The sequence below is a fragment of the Ochotona princeps genome, chromosome 7, assembly GCF_030435755.1.
Source record: "Ochotona princeps isolate mOchPri1 chromosome 7, mOchPri1.hap1, whole genome shotgun sequence".
In the NCBI taxonomy this organism is placed as follows: Eukaryota; Metazoa; Chordata; class Mammalia; order Lagomorpha; family Ochotonidae; genus Ochotona; species Ochotona princeps.
In genome coordinates, this window is record NC_080838.1 from 12,102,945 (window position 1) to 12,123,336 (window position 20,392).

A 20,392-nucleotide genomic window follows, 5' to 3' on the forward strand; every position below is an offset into this window, starting at 1 on the left:
TCCTAAGCACACGTAATATAACCATAGTAGCAGAAGGGAAGCCATAGCATGAGTGCAGAGATGGAAGCAAACTAGTTAATGTAAGGTAGGAGTTGGTTAGCCTAAGTTCTTTTCTGATTGTGTTTTCTCAGTGAAATAATGTTAGTGATAGAGGACATTGAAGACTTGATAAAAAAGAAGGTATGAAATGTTCTAGGGAAGAGTACAGAGTGAATAAAATGGGCAAATACAGTAGCATGGCCTAACAGCACCAAGGGCCGTCTTCAGCATCTACATGTGCTGTTGACTCAGCCTGAATTTTGCTTCCTAGGTATCCATCTGCTTCCCTCTTCCTTTCCATCTGCTCAAATGTGATTTTAGGAAAGACACCTTTCCTAACCACTTCATATGAAATGATATACTCCATCAACTTCTCCCTACCTACCATTAATTGCTTTGCATTTGTTGATGTGCCACTGAAAACCAGAATCAATATGTACACACACACACACATGCAGTTATGAAATGGGAACTAGCCAATGTGATTAGGTGTCTGCCATCTATAGGCTGGAGAACAGGAATGCCCCTGGTGCTATTCAGTTCAAGTCCAAAAGATCTGAAAAGTTTGGGCTGTGTTGCTAATACAAGTCCTGGAGCTCAAAGGTCCAAGCACTAGGAGTTCTAAGAACTGAGGGCAGCTGGAGACAGATTTCCCAGATGAAGCAAAGAGACCAGTTTCAGCCTTCCTCCACTGTTTTGTCCTCTTCAGACCCTCAGCAAATTGGAAGATGCTTGTCCACACTGTTCAGGATGCATGCTCTTCACTGAGACCACCAATTCGAGGACTGACCTCTTCCAGAAACACTTTGAAGACACACCCCAAAGTGGTATCCTCTCAGCTGTCTGGGCATCCCCTTAGCCCAGCACTGCTGATGCAAGGCTAACTATCACATGTTCTTCCTGGCATTTTTTTTTTAAGCTCATGGCATCTTAACCATTTGCAAATTTGTTTACCTATCTTCTCCAACCAGAATGTAGGCATTGTTAAGAGAGCAGCAACTTTCTCTTGACCACTGCTTTAATTCCAATGCCCCAAAGAGTCCCTGGCCCTGGGGTCCACCAAAAACATGATTTAAATGCATGGTTGGACAAATGAATAGATGCATCTGAAGAATTGGTGTAGGGCTATTTTTGATATTGGCATTTTCTTGCTAAATGTTTCAACTACAGGGACAAATCTATTATGAAGGCATCTTGCAGGCACTGAGTTCACTTTTCCTCACACCCTGGAGTGAGATAGCACAATATGGTGAAAATGCATAAAAGTTAGTTTCACTTGGCAACTAATACCTGTTATGTCACTTATGAACCCTTCTCAGCCTTAGTTTTTACCTCTATAAAAGGAGGATTATAAGTAAAATGAGTTCTTTTATGTAAGAGTATGTTGTAAACTATGAAAACCATGTAAATGTTAGTCATTAAATTTGATACTTCAGAGATAGAAAAAAAAGGGTAATATCTCCAGGAAGGAGTTGTGATTGGATAATATTGAATCTTAGTCATGTTCTCATGCCCACAGTTCTACAGGGTACCAGTTTATGTAAATAAGTTCATGCTTGGCAGAGGGAGGAAAATATCCCTTCAAGCTGTAGCATTAGAGTAACAAATCAAGAACTTTCTTCCACTCTACTATGAAGTCAATTGAACATCAGAACTCTTGAAACATGTAGGACATAAAGATTTGACCACCACTGAAAGCTGTGTCCCCAGAATTCATACATGACACCATATTCATATGTAGGAATGGTCAGATGGATACTTTAATATATTTGACTTTCTTCTATATTCAATATCATGAGAGAGCATCCCTTAACTAAGTAGGGATTCCTTTAGTTCTGCTATTTTATATCAGCTGCTTTCTAAAATTATTGATTTGAGAAGCAGAGAGGCATGAACAAAGAGGCCTCCTATCCACTGGTTCAAATGCCCAAGGATCTGAAACTCAATGTTTTCCACATGCATGGCAGAGATCCAGCTGTTTGAGCCATCACCTGCTGCCTCTGACAGCGCTACAATCTAGAGTAGATCCAGAACTCAAACCCAGGCATTCCAATTTGAGTTATGGGTGTCCCAAGAGACATTTTTTTATAAATAAAATGATTTACTTGAAAGGGATAGAGAAGGATTATTGTAGAGAAAGGTTCCATTCCCTGTTTCACCTCCAAAAGCATACAGCAGCCAGATCAGAACCAGGCCAAACCCAGGAGCCAGGAATTCTACCCCGGTCTCCCACATGGAGTGACCCAGGTCCTTGGGGCATTTCCTACTGCCCTTTCAGGTGCATTAACAGGAAGTTGAATTGAAATGGAGCAGCCCATACGCAACTGGCATTTGACATGGAATGTTGGCATGACCCACTGCACCAGAACTCCAGTCCCCAAAATTACTTATTACTGCTACCACAAACACCTGTCCCATAATTGATTTTTATATGATGTATTTCTTAGTAAGCTGACCCATCATGAGGTAGATACTTATAAAACATTGGGTTAACTAGACATATGTACACTTAAACTTGTGTGCACACAAGCAAACACAGGTACACACTGTGAATACATACCAGCCTGTGTCCATAGCCTTTATGTTCCATTGGTTTGACTTCCCTTTCTGTTACTTTCCACTTCAGCAGTTGTTAAATCCAGTAGGCTTGGGCCCGGCGGCGTGGCCTAGCGGCTAAAGTCCTCGCCTTGAAGGCCCCGGGATCCCATATGGGCGCCGGTTCTGGTCCCAGCAGCTCCACTTCCCATCCAGCTCCCTGCTTGTGGCCTGGGAGGGCAGTTGGGGACGGCCCAATGCATTGGGACACTGCACCCGCGTGGGAGACCTGGAGGAGGTTCCAGGTTCCCGGCTTCGGATCGGCGCGCATCGGCCCGTTGCGGCTCACTTGGGGAGTGGGTCATCGGACGGAGGATCTTCCTCTCTGTCTCTCCTCCTCTGTGTATATCTGGCTGTAATAAAATGAATAAATCTTTAAAAAAAATAATAAATAAATGCAGTAGGCTTGAATTCCCACCACAGTGTATTAGAAATCTTTTATTTTCCAAGGAAAAGAATGAGTAACTGTGATTAGTTCTTTAAACATAATCTCATGTGACAAGCATAGCTTCAGAGGCAGGTGTTAGTTTTACTTTATAGGAATAAACAGGTTCAGAGAGGTTTCATAATTCAACTGCAAACCTAGTAAAGAATTTCAACTAGGAGCTGCTTCCCTCTGAATGTTTCTCCCAGGTGATGCCTATGACGCATGTCCTAAGAGACTTGCTTGAAGAGCTGTTATTAGGCCTCAGTATTTCTTAAACATTTGTGATCTTAGTACATAGCTTACATGAGACAAAAAAAAAAAAAGACTAATGCTTGGGAGGTGGACATGTGGTGCATCAGTTAAGTTGCTGGTGGAGGTGCCTAGTGTTCCACGTCAGAGTGCCTGGGCTTGAGACCCACCTCCTACTCAATTCCAGTTACCTGCTGATGAAGAGCCTGGGAAGCATCGCTGATGACTCAAGTAGCTCCATGGGCCGCTCCAGGTGTGAGACCAGGGTGGAATTCCTGGCTCCTGGGTTTGGCCTGGTTCTGATCTGGCTGCTGTATGCTTTTGGAGGTGAAACAGGGAATGGAACCTCTCTCTACAATAATCTTTCTCTATCCTTTTCAAGTAAATTGTTTTATTAAAAAAATGTCTCTTGGGACACCTGGGACAACTGGATTGAGTTCCTGACTGTGAGCTTCAGCCACAAGCATTATTATAGCTCTCTGGGGAGTGAATCAGTGATTGGGAGCTCACATTCACTCTCTCTCTCTTTTTTTCTCTCTCAAGTAAAATACACAAATAAGTTCTTGAAAGAATAACTCTTAAAAATATTTCCTTGAAAAATTATATCTTCTTTTGGTAAACAGGAATAAATGTGAAAGAAAGTTAGAAGAAAAAAAAACTAAATGATATGATTCAGACTTAGTAGTTCATAAAAGAATGAGGTCCAGGTCAGAGAGAGACAGGCGCAGCTTTTGAACCTGTAATCATCATTACTTGCTGTAGTAATTAGCTGTCTATAATGGAAACTTCTCCAATTTTTGATCCCATTGTCATAATCAAAAACAATATATTCTGCCATGATTGTCATGTACAGTCCTCTGATGTTTATCTCATGTGGTCCCAGTTATGGTTGCATAATTGACGGTAACTCATGAGTAAAATGTGAAGAAATGAAAGTATCCGAAGAGAAAGGAGCCACTTGATTTCCCCAATTGTTTCACACTGACCTGGTGTCTCCACCGGCTGTCTGAAAGTGGTTGTTTCTGAGGCACAGAAACATGGAGCTGAGCATCTTGTCTCACTGCCTATACAAGTCACACAGACACTGTTCTCAGAGCAGTCTGTGAAATAGAACAGCCTGGGGACTCTCCTAACTTTTCAGGCCAGGGTTCCTACCATACTGAATTATAAATGAAGTATCTGGTATGCAGTTTCAAATGCACTAGAAATGACATAAACTTTTGCCCCAACTTTTGCCACAGTGAGCTCCAGCAGAGAGGCAAGTGTTTGGCACAGTGGTTAAGACACTGATTGGGGGGCCTGCATCCCATGTTGGAGTCTCTGGGTTCTAGTCTCAGTTCTGCCTCCTTCTAGCTTCCTACAGATTTGCACCTTGGTAGGCAGCTTAAATAGTTGAGTCCGTATGACCCACATGGTCACCTGATGGAGTGACCATGACACTAGCTCCTGACATCAGTCTACCCCAACCCAGGCAATTTCAGGCATTTGGGACATCAATCAGTAGATGGAAGAATTTGTTCTGGCTGGCTGACTGTATCTTTTTATGTCTCAAATATAGAAAAATGTTTAAAATCTAACCCAATTAGCTCGGGATAACACTCTCTTTACCAGTCCTTTCTTGTGTTACCTAGTTCTCTCTCCAGGACCAGCTGCCCAAGTGCTTCACAAGCATGCAGGGGCCAGCCAGAGTTGAGAGGACACTGCTTCCTTGCTCCTTTCCACTTTTGTAAAGGAGTCAGGGACATAGGGGGAATTGGGTCCAAGGGTGCAGAAGTCCTTGGATGGTTCTGGGAACCTCTTCTGCAGCACATTGAATACAGATAATAATAATGTGTTGCATACTTAAACTTGACCAAAATGAGATCTTTTTTTTAAGATTTATTCATTTTATTACAAAGTCAGATATACACAGAGGAGGAGAAACCGAGAGGAAGATCCTCCGTCCGATGATTCACTCCCCAAGTGAGCTGCAACAGGCCGATGCGCGCCGATCCGAGGCCAGGAACCTGGAACCTCTTCCGGGTCTCCCACGCGGGTGCAGTGTCCCAAAGCTTTGGACCGTCCTCGACTGCTTTCCCAGGCCACAAGCAGGGAGCTGGATGGGAAGTGGAGCTGCCGGGACCAGAACCGGCGCCCATATGGAATCCCGGGGCCTTCAAGGCAAGGACCCCAGCCACTAGGCCACACCGCCGGGCCCCAAAATGAGATCTTAAGTGTTATCACCACATACATAAAAAAGGCAAGCATATAAGATGATGGATATGTTATAACCCTGATTGTGGTAATCATTTCATAATATATATATGCCTCAAAGCATAATTTTCACATAGTTCACATTGAATATATACAATTTTTGTCAACTATACTTCAGTAAAACTGGAAAACAACTAAGGTAAACATGTAGATAAAAGCAAAACCATGTTTTCCATACTTTTTAAAAAGATTTATTTTATTTATTTATATATTTATTTATTTGAAAGTCAGATATACAAAGAGGAGAGAAAGAGAGGAAGATCTTCCATCCATTGATTTACCCCCAAAGCAGCCACAATGTCCAGAGCAGTGCCAATCTGAAGCCAGGAGCCCAGAGCCTCTTCTGGGTCTCCTACACTGGTGCAGGGTTCCAAGGTTTTGGGCCCTCGTCTACTGCTTTCCCAGGCCATAAGCAGGGAGCTGGATGAGAAGTGAGGCTGCCGGGATATGAACTGGTGCCCACATGGGATCCCAGTGTGTGCAAGGTGAGGTCTTTAGCCGCTAGGCTACCGTGTTGGGCCTACTTTTCTTACCTTTAATTTTTTTTTCAGCTTATTTTGTTCTTTATTTCCAAGTGAAACAAAAGACCATGCATTTAGATACTTTTAAAAAAAAATTCTCTACTGAAAAATACATTTTCCATGTAATAACCCAGTTTAGTTTGATGAATGCAACTGAATCAATATAGGTATTTAACAACCGTATTCCTAGTTTTGATTTTTTTAAAATATAGTCATTTTTACATAAAGTCTGTCACCTGGTATATATTTAGCTCATGAATTCCATGCAAGTAATCAAATTAGTTTCCATGTACCCCTATGAGGGAAAGGGCAGCACGGGATGAAAGAAAAGCTAAATTATGTTTATGGAGGAAAATGGAATTCTGAAAAGGCTTAGGAACCTGGGGAGACTCCTGTGCAAATGCTGGTGTTTGTGACAGGAAGGACAAAAGTTATTTATGAGTGTATCTGTGTATAGGTGCTGGGACATTGGATCTGATAATGAGCAAAACCCTGCCCTGTCTCCCTTCTCCCTGGGCTGGACTCCATAGGAGGTGTCTGAAGGGTGGAACCCGGAAAGGAAGGGAGCAAACTCTGCTTGGTGTCTGAAGTTGTTTGTACCTGATTTTCTAGCAAAAGTGATTTAATAGCCCTTACTCTACTATCATACCTGTAAGTATATGTTCTTATTTTTCCCTGAATGTGCTGCTAATGAAAGCAAAGACCAATCATCAAGGGTGAATTATTTAATACAATAATGTTCTAATAGCTGAGAAGAGACACAAATAGTGGAGATGCCTGTGGCTAATGGATTTCCCTGATAGGAGATAAAAGGCTGATTACACAGCAGAGCCAGGGAAGACCCAGTGCATTAATGACAATTTACAGGTCAGCTCTCTTACAGGAGTGATTTAAAACGCACCATCTGTTTTCTAACTGTAGGTTGATAAATGTGATTCCACAGACAGGCAACATCTCTTCCTCAGGAACTGGTACTTGTCTGTTCTGAATTTGGTTCGTATACACCATCATTTTACTGATTAGACTCGCAGCTTCTTTTGAAAGTAAGTAGTTTCTAAATTGAGCAGATTGATAGCAGTCAGTCTTGCTTCCATTCAGCCTTTCTCTGGTGGGTTAGAAATTAAGCCCTAGTGCCCTAAGGCATCCTTTGTATGTATCGAATTCACTTCTGTTCACTGTATCTATCCTGATTTTAGATATGTCCCATCCTTGGGAGAATCAAGGAAAGAGTTGCTCAGACACATTTCTGTGTCCAGTGATTCAAATCACGCACCCCATTTGGAAAAGGCTGTTCCTTCAACTGTTCTTCCTCAGATGCCTCATCCCACTTCTCTCCTCCTCCCTCTTTTCCACCCCATTTTTCATGTACCAAAGCAGTTAGAAAGCCTCTCTTTCTTCCATTTCTCTCTTACCCCATTTTAACCACTTTGTACCTTTTTTAATCAGTGCACAGTAGAGTAAGAATTACACACAAGGGCTTTGGGCTACACTTTTGGTTTAAGTCTTGGCTCTGTCAGAGTCTAGCCATGATGACCTTGTCCAAGTTATTTTTACTGTTTTGTGTTATTGTGCCACATATGAAAATGGTGGAGTAATGTGACCCACCTTCAAGGATGGCTGTGAGGAATTGAGTTACTCGGCAGATAATGAGCCCTTGTAAGCAGTGCCTGGCACATAGAAGTGCACGCTGAGTGTGGCTATTGAAATTGTAGTAGACAGTTGAGTGGAAGGTCAGAATTATAAGGTGCTTTTCTTGGATCTGTCAGTCAGCTTCCTGAGTGAAGTAAGAAGAATCGGGAAAAAGTTGGCAAACTTCTTTCTATGTGTTTTAGTTAGTCATTAATGTTTTTTTTTTTAAGATTTATCTGTTTTATTTATTTGAAAGACAAGGTGACAGAGACAGGGAGAACTTCTACTCATTGATTCACTTCCCTAATAGCTGCATTGGCTGGGACTGATATGGACCAAAAGCAAGAGGTAGGAACTACATCCGGGTCTTCCACATTGGTGATAGGGGTCCAAGCAGTTGAGCCATCATCATCTGCTGTCTTCTCAGGTGCATTTGCGGGAAGCTGGGTTAGAAGTAAAGCAGCTGGTACTCAGACCAGCACGCCCGTATGGGATGCCTGCATCACAGGCACAGGCTTAGCCCACTGTACCACAATGCTGACCTCATCACTCACTAATTAGCACTCATTTCTTGCACAACTTCTATATATTAGATAAGTTGTTCTCAAGGCATGAACTCAGCAGTGGTAGGTACATCACCTGGGACCTCGCTAGAAAAGCAGCTTCTCATCGTTCTGTTTCCTCCCTGCCGCCCAAGATCAGATTCACTGCCTCAGAGGGCAGAACCAAGCAACATGTTTCACCAAGCCCTTCAGATGTTTCCAATGGGCCTCAGTCTGAGAACCACGGCCCCAGATACAAACATACAGACTGGGGGAGAAGTCGATCCTGAATGACACCAGCCAAGAACTGTTGAGAGGTTGGTCGAAACAGGGAGAAGTGACTCACAAAGGATGAAGTGAGCAGCATATCATGTTTTGAGGAGGGCTTGGAAAGAATTCCTGAAAGAAGTGTTGCTTGAACTAAGTCTGGGAAAAAGGCAAGAACTTCTCTAATTCTAAGGGGGATAGTTACAGTCCAGATAGCACAAAGGTGCATTTGGTGATGGGCAAGCCACTAGAGTTTCAGATTTTGTTTACTGTTGTATCCGCAATGCCTGAAACATGGCCCTGTGTCACAGGAAAAGTATTCAGTTACTGTTTGAATGATGAAATGCAAAGGTCTTAAGTCCCTGGATTTCCAGTCTTTTTGCAGTGTTTCTTCTAAGGTATGAGATATTCATTATAAATGTACCTCACTGTGACTTTTTACCATATTCTGTTCCTGCAAGTAGCTGGCCAGTTATGGGTTGTGTAGCACACTGTGTCTTAAAGCTTTGTGAGGCCCACATTTGTTTGACACAAGCTTATTCTGAATCTACAAACTTTACCTGCAAATTATTGATGCTTCGTCTAAACACATTGGCCTTTGCAATTAGAAACCTTGACAGATTCCTCATTAAAATATGAAGAACCAAATATCCCAGGCAGCACATTTCCTTCTGCTTTAGTTATAATCAACCCTGCATACAAAATCACGAGGTCTTGTAGTTCCTTGGTCATGTTCTCATTTACTGCCCTGTGCCAGATGCTCACTCGTCTTTCTTCTGGCTGCCAGGGCATACTTCATAGCATCAAACACTTCCCCCAGGGCACCTCTGCATCTTCACACTGACCACAGCGACAGGTCTGATGGCTGATTCAAAAGAAAGGACTTATGCCAAATTAGACTCCAGTGCTGTAGTTGCTTCATCCTTTCAGAGCCACTTCTAAAGGAGTCATCCTATGGGATTTCTTCCTTAGCATCCCTGCCATGCTTCCTCTGGCTTTCAGTACCCAGCTAATTACATCTCTGGTCAGCTTGTTCTGCTCTCTGATCCCACAGAGCCTCAGAGGAAGGTTACTCTCACCTGTGTTCCCAAACAAGTTAGCCAGAGGTTATAGGTATTCTAGAGGACAAAGGGCCCTTGGGGAACATGGGCATCCCACTCCTCCTGACTGGTACCTCCGTCTTCTAGGGACATGAGTTCTCCAATTGTTACACAAGCCACAATGATCTATTACATGATTGATTCTGAACAAAATGCGTAGAATTGAGAAAGCAGATAATTTCTCTGGTCTTACACAGGGAATAGAGTTTGATATAGTTGTTCATTAAAAAATGTTAAAACACATAATACACTTTAATAAGGTTGAGGTTTAAAGAAGAGTAGAGAGATGGGAGATCACCCCTGAGGCTCCAGGCAGGAACTGCTAACCTTGCACATGGAGGTTCTAACTCAGAATCCAAATGCCTCTCTCCATACATCACAAACCTTATGAATAGAGCATTGATCTGGATGTTTTTGAACTTGAAAGCTTTGTTCTGTAAAAATGTATTTTTCTGCACATCCCATTCTTTGATTTCTCTGCAAAATGCATTTTTCCTTTATTTCAATCTTGCCCCCAGGAACATCCTCAGGCTTAGTACTTGTGGAGAAAAGATATTTGTTAAGCACTTTGTGCTTCAAAGATTTTATTGATGTAGAATTGGGTATAATTATTAAAGCCTTGGCTTTGCATAAAAAGCAACATCTAACTGCCATGTAACACTTAACACAGTAGGAAACCTGTGTGTTCTTTGGCAATTTGACTTTTTCCACTGGGCTCTTCGTGGCTTTCATTTATTTGGTTGTGGATGAGAAGGGCTAGCTGGCAGCCATTAGCAGTACTGATGTCAGAGGTAAATGAACACAACGCTACAGATGGGTAAGACACATGTTCTTGGCATTTGGGGTACATGTAGACTAGTGCTGAAGCCAGGGAACAGAATTTTATGAAACACATCAGACTGAAGGATTTCATAGCCAGTTGTCAAAAAAGAGAGAGAAATTAATGAAAACACTTATCCCACGTACTTTTATTCTGAGCTGTTGACTTCATTTATCTAAATGTTTGTAGGTTTTTGTTTTTCATTCTATCCCTTTGATCATTTCCAATTTAATGTGCTGTCACAGAATTATTTCCGAAAGATACTTGCAAATTTATCTAAATATGGGTAACTATGAACATCAAGATTTAGTCTACATTAGTCCACAAGGGAAGGGCAAAAAAAAAGAAAAAATAGAAGCAAGGGCCAAAGTAGATGGTGACTGATGGTTTGGAAGAACTTTGGTTAAAGGGAGACTCAGTAAAGAGCTAGGTATCAGTCAAATAAGTTACTGTTTATCCAGAGAGGACTGAAAATCAGAAGGTCTTCAACAACAAGAGGAAGTTATAAGAAGACCTAATGATTCATTGTAAGTGAGACTAAAGAGAGTGTGTGTACACAGATGAACACTCTTGTGCTCAGGGAATCTTTATGAAACCAAGTCTTTAATCATTTATTTGCAAATAAAGAGTCAAAAAGTGAGGAAAGGGAGAAAGTGAGAATTATCAATAACATTAAAGTATACGAATTTAGGAGATACAACTTGGATAGTTTAATTTGAAAAATAGGTTGTTTCAGGACTTCCTATTTGCTACATCTTGTATAAGCATAAGTTTAAGGCTTCTTAAGTTTATATTAAAGGAATACAAAAGTTATAAACTATTTCCTTTGCATAAATAAAAAAATATCTTCACAAGAATGAGATGTGCTTGTTTATTTCATGAGTCTATAAACAGGTAAAATCAAAATCACGTAAAACATGATTGTAGACAAAATACTATGCCGTTTGACTGTAGGCAGTATGACTGTAGAATGACAACTCTTCAGTAATATATTTATAAGTATTTTAAGTTGATTGAAAATGATTAGTTATAATCTTCTCAATCATGGAGTTTCCCAATAAATTATACACCCAGATATTTAACAGTTTATGCTGTATTAAATTTAGAAAATCAGCAGTAACTTTATTTATTCTTTGCAGATAATTACCAAATTTCTGGAGCATGTGATCAAATTCATTTATCAAATTACTGAATGGATGGCATTATTTGGTAACCGACTCACAGTAATTCTCCCTTACCTTTCCTTGTTTTATAGCTTGGCTCATCCTCGTCTGTGCCTTTTACATCTATTTTTTCACAGCTTTTCATGACTGTTGTGGCCCCTCTCATCATTGGACAGGTAAGGGCTCTAATTTTATCTTATCGCTTTCTGGTAGATCACATTGTGAGTTCTGCTACAATGTCAAGACTGTTGGGAGAAAGGATCTTCATATGGGAGAAACAATTAAATGAACACATAAAACTGTAAAATGTAACACTTCATCAAAAGATGATAAAAGATGATACTATCATCTTTTAATACTTAAATGAATGTTTTTATTTTTGAAAGATTTTTTTATTTTATTGGAAAGGCAGATTTACAGAGAAGGAGACACAGAGAGAAAGATCTGCTGTCCACTGTTTCACTCCCTAAATGGTCACAATGGCTGGGACTGAGTTGATCCTGAGCCAGGAGCATCTTCCAACTCCTGCACACGCATGCAGTGTCCTGAGTACTTGAGCCATCCTCCAATGCTTTCCTATGCCATAAGCAGGAGCTGGATGGGAAGTGATGCCCATATGGGATGTCAGTGCTTGCAGTTGGAGAATTGGGCCATTGCACTGGTCCAAATGAATGTATTTTCAAAAGATGTATTCATTTATTTGAAAGAGCTATAGAAAGAGAGGGAGAGTCAGATAGAAAGAAAGGGAGAGAAAGAAATCTATCCACTGGTTCACTCGCTAGGTGGTCACAGTGGCTGGGGCAAGGCCAACCAAAGCCAAGATCCAGAAGCTTCTTCCACAACTCCCAAGTGGGGAGCAGACACTTGTGTGAATCTCTGCTGTTTCCCAGGTTACCAGCAACTGGATAGTAGGTAGAGCAGCTAGGACATGGACCAGGGCCCATATGGTTTTATCCACTAAAGCACAGTATTAGCTCCTTAAATCAATATTAATCTGCTTCAGTTAGCTGTAGAAACATCTGAGCACAATCTTGATTGTGTTCATTTATTTGTATTTATACTTTTATGATGTATGATATTGTGTTTTATGTTTGCACATAAGATGTGTTGATAAGATTAGCATAGTTAACCTTTCCATCTCCTCACATATTATCATTTTTATGTGTTGGGAACTTTCAAACTCTCCATTAATTATTTTGAAATATATGATTAAAGGTTGTAGGTTTAATTGCTCCATTGTGCTGTGTATGACATTAGAACTGTCTGCTTCTTCTAGCTGTGTTTTTGTGCACATGTTCCACCCCGTACCTGTCCCTCTTTTGCCTCCCTAGTAGTATATTCTACTTTGCTTATATGTGACCAACTGTTTAGTTTCCAGAAATGAGTGAGAGCATACTGTATTTGGTTTTCTGTGCCTAGATTACTTCACATTATTCCATCTTTTTATGGCTAAGTAATATTCCATTATATATCCACAAAAGCCAGGGCTAGGTCAATCAGAAGCCAGGGGCCAGAAACTCATTCCAGATCTCCCTTATAGGTAGTAGGGATCAACTACTTGCGCCATCACCTAGCTGGAACTGGGAATGGAGTCAGAGCTAGAATTGAAGCGCCCTGAATGGGATGAGGGCATCCCAAGAAAGTAGACCAAATATCTATTCTAGTATGTCACTTTTTAAAACCCATTCATCTGAAGCTATTTATTGCATATCTGGCTGTTCTGAGGAGAGCTGCGGTAAACATGGGCTCACAGGTATCTTTTGGTGTGCTGGTTTCATTTCCTTGGGGTATGTACTCGGTAGTGGGATTGCTGCATTGCGTGATAATTCCATTTTCAGTTCATTCAGGCCCTTCCATGCTGTTTTCCATAGTGGCTGAACTGATTGATATTCCCACCAGCAGTATATGAGAAACTTCCCCCTTTTCTGCATATCTGTCAGCATTTGCTATTTGTTGTGTTTTTAACAGTAGCAATTCTGACTGGTTTAAGATGACACTTCATTGTGATTTCAGTTTGCATTTCCCCGGTGGTTAGTAATGTTGAGCATTTTTTCCATATACCTTATGGGTCATTTGAATACCTTCTTTTGAGAAATTTTTCCTCAGATTATTTGGATCTTTAAACTAGATTATTATTATTGTTGTTATTGCTATTATGTTCTTTATTCTATCAACCACTTGTCAATTAAATGGTTTACACATTTATTCTCCCACTCTGTGTGTTGTCTCCTTATTTAACAAAAGATATTTTTATTTAATTTGAAAATGAGACTTAAAAAGATGGGGGCAAGAGATCACCCACCCTCATTCCCCTAAATGGCCACAATGGCCGAAGCTGGGCCAGTTTGAAGCTCTGGTCCTGGAACTTCTTCCAGTTCTCCCACATTCTTGTTCCATTCTCCTCTACCTTTCCAGGCCATCAGAAGGGAGCTGGACAGGATGTGGGACAGCCAGAATTCTAACCAGGGACACATGGGATGTTGGTGCCACAGTGAGCAGCACCACCAGGCTAGCCACATGTTGTCTCTTGATTGTGTTAATTGCTTCCTTTGCCATGTAGAAACTTCTTTTATTAAGACATCCTTTTCCTTGAAAATGTTTTAGTATAAACAGGAAAAATGTTATGCATTCCATAGGTGGTTTCATATAACTGCATTTATCTAATTTTGCTTCCATTCTAGAGTTTCATTGCAAAATACTTGCCCATCTCAATGTCTTAAAATATTTTCTTTTGGTAATTTCATTGTTTAAGGTATTTATATTTCGATTCTAGATACATTTTGAGTTGAGTTTTCATGCATGAACTTGTTTTAGGGAGTTTATGGAGAAATGATATTAAAATATAAGCTTGGTTCTTTTAACTTTGAAGTAGGTGCATTTTTTTCATGATACATGTTTTCATGCACTTTTTAGGACCTCTTTTGTGCATGAATTTTAAACTTTTTTGCACCAAATCTTATCTTTCAGTTCCATTGTCCATGTACTTTTTAGAATACTGGAATATGATGGGAGGAAGGAGTCTATCTTATTTGTTTACATAAATATTTAAGATGTACATAAGGGAAACCAATTTCATGTGTTTTATAAATATAATTTTAAGAACATAGTGGTACTTCCTGGCTTCCCCTCCCTCCTTTACTCTCACCCTCTTCTTCCCTGGTTTGGTTTTTCTTTAATTTTCACAGTGACATCCTTTTACTTCACTTAATAATTCTAAGCTTAACTCTCCATTAAATAAAAAATTTAACAAGTAGTAAGTAGAAAAGCCACTGTTCCTAGAGAGTATAGATAAGGGCAATGAACAATAAAAAAAATATCAAAATGTCAATTTTGCTCATGTATATTATTTTTTGTGCTCTGTATATTAGTTACACAAACCACAGAAAATATATGATATTTATCTTTTGCAGACCGGCTTATTTCACTAAGCATAATGGTCACCAGTTGCATCCATTTTGTTGCAAAAACAAAATTTCATTTTTCATACCTGAGTAGTATTCCACCATCTTTAAAAACCAGTTTCAATCTTCTGTAAATGTTTATCCACATTTCCTAACACCATTTGTTTAAAAATCTGTCTTTTGTCCAGTGTAAAAAACAAATTGGCTATGAGTGTGTGGATTATTTTCAGATTTTTTATTCTGATTCATTAGCTGATGCATCTGTTTTTATTTATTTTTATAAATTTACATGTCTACTTTTAAATTACTTAATAATTTTATGTATTTTACACATTCATCTTTAATAGCATAGTGATACCTCCTTTCCTATTCTTCTCATCCTGCTATCATCCTTTTTCCTTCTATCTTTCTTGTATTTTCTTTCTTGTATACTTCCAGTTTGTTTTCTAATCATAAGCTTTACTTGCCACTAAGCAAATAATTTTTGTAACTATGAAACTGTTTTGAGAATATCAATGAATCATTATGGTTTTTTGGTGACTTTTGATAAGGTCATACCCTTCACAAAGGACCTTTGTTTACAGTTGCATAGATTGCAAAGCATACAACACTGCTACCTTTTATAGAAATGTGCTGTTCTTATAGGCATCAGAGATCTGTGTATTTATCACTAGAATTTTCTAGCTGGAAGAAATAAAGTGCATTAAAGAAGGGACTCCATTTTCTAATGCACAGAAAAGTGTTACCAGGGCAGCAGTAGGCGTCTTTGACCTAATCACCAACCTCAAGGTGCCCCTCCTTTTTTTAATGAATGTATTTATTTTCAATGTATTTGAAAAGTATAAAGACAGAGAAAGAGATGTAAATGCACAGGGATCGTCCATCCATTAGGTCACTCCCTAAATGCCTACAAATGCAAATCTGGACCAGATCAAAGTCAGGAAACCGGAGCTCAGTCCAAGTCTCTCATGTGGATGGTAGCAATCCAACTACTGAAGCTATTCTCTGTGTCTCCTCAGTCTGCTAAGTCAGGTGGAGAGTAGCCAGCATTCAAACCAGGCACTCAGGTATGTGTGGGGTCTCAGGTGGCAGCCCAACCCCTATGCCAAGTATCTGTGCCCCAAATTAGTTTTTTTTTTTCACTTTTAATTTGAAGCTGGTTGAATATTTGGAAAAAAAGTTGTACAAAGAGTTCCCGTGTCTATTTATAATCTAGTTCCCTCTCCTTGCTTAGCTTCTAGCCTCTTTGCTTACATGTAAACTGCAAAAGAAATCTGGTTCCTGCTTCTACCAGTACTTGTTAAAGCCAGTATACATGTGTAGTAGATATAGAACTATTAACACATACCCTTATAGAAAACAAGTTTATCATAGTTCAGTGCTATGGACAGTTCCTTTTTCCATTAGCCTTTTTTTTTCTTGCCTTGGCCATCATCTTCTTATCAACTTAATTCAGAAGTTTTTCAACATCAACACGCCTGATCAACTGACCTTGCTTCCTGCCTTTAAGACTTGGCTTTTCTTCTTTCCCATCACAGAATCCATAGTTCATCTTTGTAATCATGGCTTCTGTAATTATTTTCAGTTCATTGTGTTTGCTCAGAAAGGCCCAGGCTTTGGTAAATCTAATTCCTGCCTACTCACACATGCCACTGAACTACTGCTCACATTTCATTGTGTTCATTAGCCTCACTCCTCTCAACCTCTTGAATGACTTTCAACTTCTTGAACTCACTATCTGACCATTTGACTTGCCAAAGACCCAATCATGCTTCCACTAGAACAACTGAACTTTTCTTGTAAGAGAGCAATACACACTGGTCTCATTTTATTTTACATAAATGAGCCAGAATTTAAAATATGGCCCAATACCTTCCAGAAACCCTACTCTACTCCCTTGTCGTATTCCATTTTTCATTCTTTAACCCCAGACTCCATTTTCAACACTCTTTACCTCTGCTTTAACACTCTTTGCCCATCATGCTTGACTCTGTTTCTCAAACCTGCCAGCCTTGTTCCTTCCTTTGTACCTCCACACTGACCACTCCTTGCACCTAGAACATCTTGCCATGCCCTGCCTCCTTCAGTGGCCACCTGTCACCATGGTGATACCCAATTTTAACTTCTCCCGAGTGTGTGTCATTGTTCACTTACTTATACTGCTTGTTGTTTTGCTGTTCACTTGACACTCAAGTTGAGTAACCAGAAGTTGAGCCTCGTGACAACAGGGAACTTGCCGCTTGTTTATTTTGCCCTTCTTTGGAAAAAATACAAGCTTGCAACTAGATTAGCCAAAGTAGGGAAATAAACATGTCTCTACATGTATATGCGTTTTTTTAAAAAGAGATTTTTATCATTATCTGTGAGATACATTTTGGAAACTGAATGGAGAAGAAGATGACCAGGTAATAGGAACTAAGTATATTTTTCTTAATTGCTAGACAGTGATAAAATTTTATCACTCAAGTTTGACTTTATAGTTTTGAAGAGTGAATTCTGTTTTTCTGAGTTTTCCCATACAAAAGTCATCATCCACAGACCTCCTGTGAAATAAGATTTAGCTTGGTGTTCTTCACTGCCTGGCTGCACATACACCTTCTAGACCTCACTCGTCTCCTGTGTCTAACAAGGACTTCTTTTGCAAGAGTCCTGTTCTACAAACGAGACCAGTGGGGTTCAAAAATTTGGTCAAAAGCAGAATTGAAAGACAAGCTTACTTTGGTGAGAGTTTCTTTTTATTTAAAACATTAGTATTTAAGCATCTTTTTTTTGTAACATGCAGCTTTTAGAAAATTTTCAAGACCATATATATCCTATGCATGTATTTCAAAAAACTTTTTTACTAAGACAAACTTACCTTTAAATTTATTTTCCTGTGAGCATTCTGAATTACCTCGTTTATCTTCTAATCTGAAGATGCTAAGACCCTGAGATATAAGATTACCTGTTCATATGTGATTAGGAAATTGCTCCTCTTATGCAGGCTAAAAAAAAAAATGGGTGTCACTGTAGTATTTACTTTTCTTTTTCTGATAAATTCTTTCAATGCTTTTAAGTGCTTGTTGCTAATACTTGTTTTATTAATTTTGTTTAATAACAGTTTACAAATAAAGCATTCATGAAATAGAACTCCCACCAACTTTCAATATTTCCTATCACCTTTTGTATTTTTCGGAAGAGGCCACTGAAACGCATTTTTTCCTGCTGTGAATTAATAATAAAACAGTGAATCATATATTATCATTCAGGCATTCTCTCATCTTTCCATTAGTGATTTGTTTCACAACTTGCAATTGGCCTTTCATATTTAATAGTCTTTAGCGACAGCAGAAGTTAGCATTATTACATTTTGTACTTTTATCTGAAGTGTTTGCACAGCTTCACCTGTGTTACTCCGAGAGCTAGTGGGATATGCTGATGAGCAGCAATGGAAAGAACACAAAACCAGGACCTGTAAATAAGAAAAGTGATTGTTCATCATGCCCGAGCCCTGTTTCTAAAGCAGCTCAGAAGGTGAGCATTTTGCCCAAGATCAAAAAGTAAGGAGTGGAATCAGTTTCAAGATCAGGTGTCCTGTGGTTTGGGGGTCTGTACCCTTAATTACTGCACTTCAGTTTGCTCAGGAAGTAGAGGCGTTTTTCCTCTCACCTACTTGGCTCAAGTTTCTGGGTTTCTCAGTAAGTAAAAGTTGTTTGGATTCTGTTAACTCAGCAGGGTAGTACCTGCACCATCTTTTTCATGAGAATTAAATAAAAGAGTAGTGGAAAAGACTTCTCAAAGAATGAGATAGATAATGGGTGTTTATTGTACCCATTTATTATTATTTATCCTTTTTGTAAAGTATACTAACATTTTAAATGTATTCAACATTTCATAAAAATGTTTTTTAAAAAGTGTTACATAAATTGGATTTGATTTCACATCTCTGTATGTTTCAGTAGGATATTTAAGAAGATTTGAAGTACTTTATGAAACTATATGATTCAATACAATAGAGAATAAAAACTAAAGGCATAATTCAAAGTCACTTTGGAGAAAAATAGATTGTAAAATTCAGGCTTAATATGAAAAACAATCCATTACATATTCTGACTCAGTAAGCAATTTATAAACGTAAAAGCAAAATAGGACGAAAAAGCAAGGAAATACTTTGGCAAAAAGTAAAAAAACTGAAATAATAGGTATTATCTTTCAAGTTACTTGGATGTATTGACATTCTTCATCTACGATGTATCATTTTTAAAGGTTTCCAACTTGGATGTCATGCAGTAACTTTTGGAACTCTGCTACCTAACCTAAAATATTGTCAAAATATTATAGATGTGACAATAAAATTAAAGCCCCTTGGGAAAGATTTTTTTCGCTCACTCTCACGGGAAAAGGGAAAAGCAAACAAGTTAATGAGAACATGTCACATAATTTTGACTCTGAGTTTCTCTGAGCTATGAGGACAAATGAATTGTTATAAATTCTGAATAAAGGTTGAATTGCTGCCCTCACCGGAATGACCTTTCGTTACTCATCTCATTTTTCTTCTCTTCCTAAGAAAGAGTTCCAAAGTGTCTATATCAAACTGCCTTGATCTCTGTCTAGCAATGTCTTGTTTCTATAAAGTTATTAGAAGTTTCTGTAAGACAATGAAGTTTAGAGAACTTAAAAGTGACGTGAATTCTAAACTAATGTGGAAAACTTCTATCAAAAATGAAGTAACTGGGTCAGATGTTTTGCCCAGTAGTTCAGATGCTTCCCTCCACATCAGGGTGCCTGAATTCAATTGTTTGAATCCGGACTCTAGCTTCCTGCTAAGGCAGATCCTGGGAGCCAGTGATAAAGGCTCAAGTAGCTGGATCCCTGCCAACCATATGGGAGAACTGGATTAAGTATCTGGCTCTTGGCTTCAGCCTGGCCCATCCAGCCCCTATCTTGTCTACCTCTTATTCTATTTCTCTTCTCTCAAAAGGTAAGATATAGATACAGAGATACAGATATAAATATGTTGCTGAACATACGAGTTTTCTAGAGTTTATATCTGAGGCCTGTCTTGGAAGCATGTCAACACTACTTCACCCAGTCTGTTTATGAAACATTTTTCCACCTTTCCAGTTACAAAAGAAGATACTTTGTGCATTTAATTGTAGAGGAGGTTGTAAACGCTTTATAGAGCCAAGCAAGCTATTAAATGGTTTACTTAGAAAACACAGACAAATATCCTAAGACTGAAAATGGTGCAACATAGTCTGTTTCCTTCCAGGATGGTTATTTCACCTGAGGGTTTACTCAGCTCCCAACTTTTCAGTTGCTTTTTATGTTAAGTATCAGCCCTAATCATTGACATGCTTAGAAAAGCATTTTGACCAGAAAGATTCTGGACTGAAAAGTACTTGTT

The 20,392-nt window shown here is 39.2% G+C and overlaps 1 protein-coding gene across 1 annotated transcript in view; it reads left to right on the forward strand.

The window, feature by feature from the left end:
• The window catches only part of SLC10A7 (solute carrier family 10 member 7), a 273,880-nt gene that overhangs the window by 212,264 nt on the left and 41,224 nt on the right, over nucleotides 1–20,392 (forward strand). Inside the window, exon 7 of the mRNA XM_004588132.3 lies at nucleotides 11,698–11,781. Coding sequence (XP_004588189.2) covers nucleotides 11,698–11,781 — 84 coding nt within the window. The remainder of the gene's footprint in view (nucleotides 1–11,697; nucleotides 11,782–20,392) is intronic.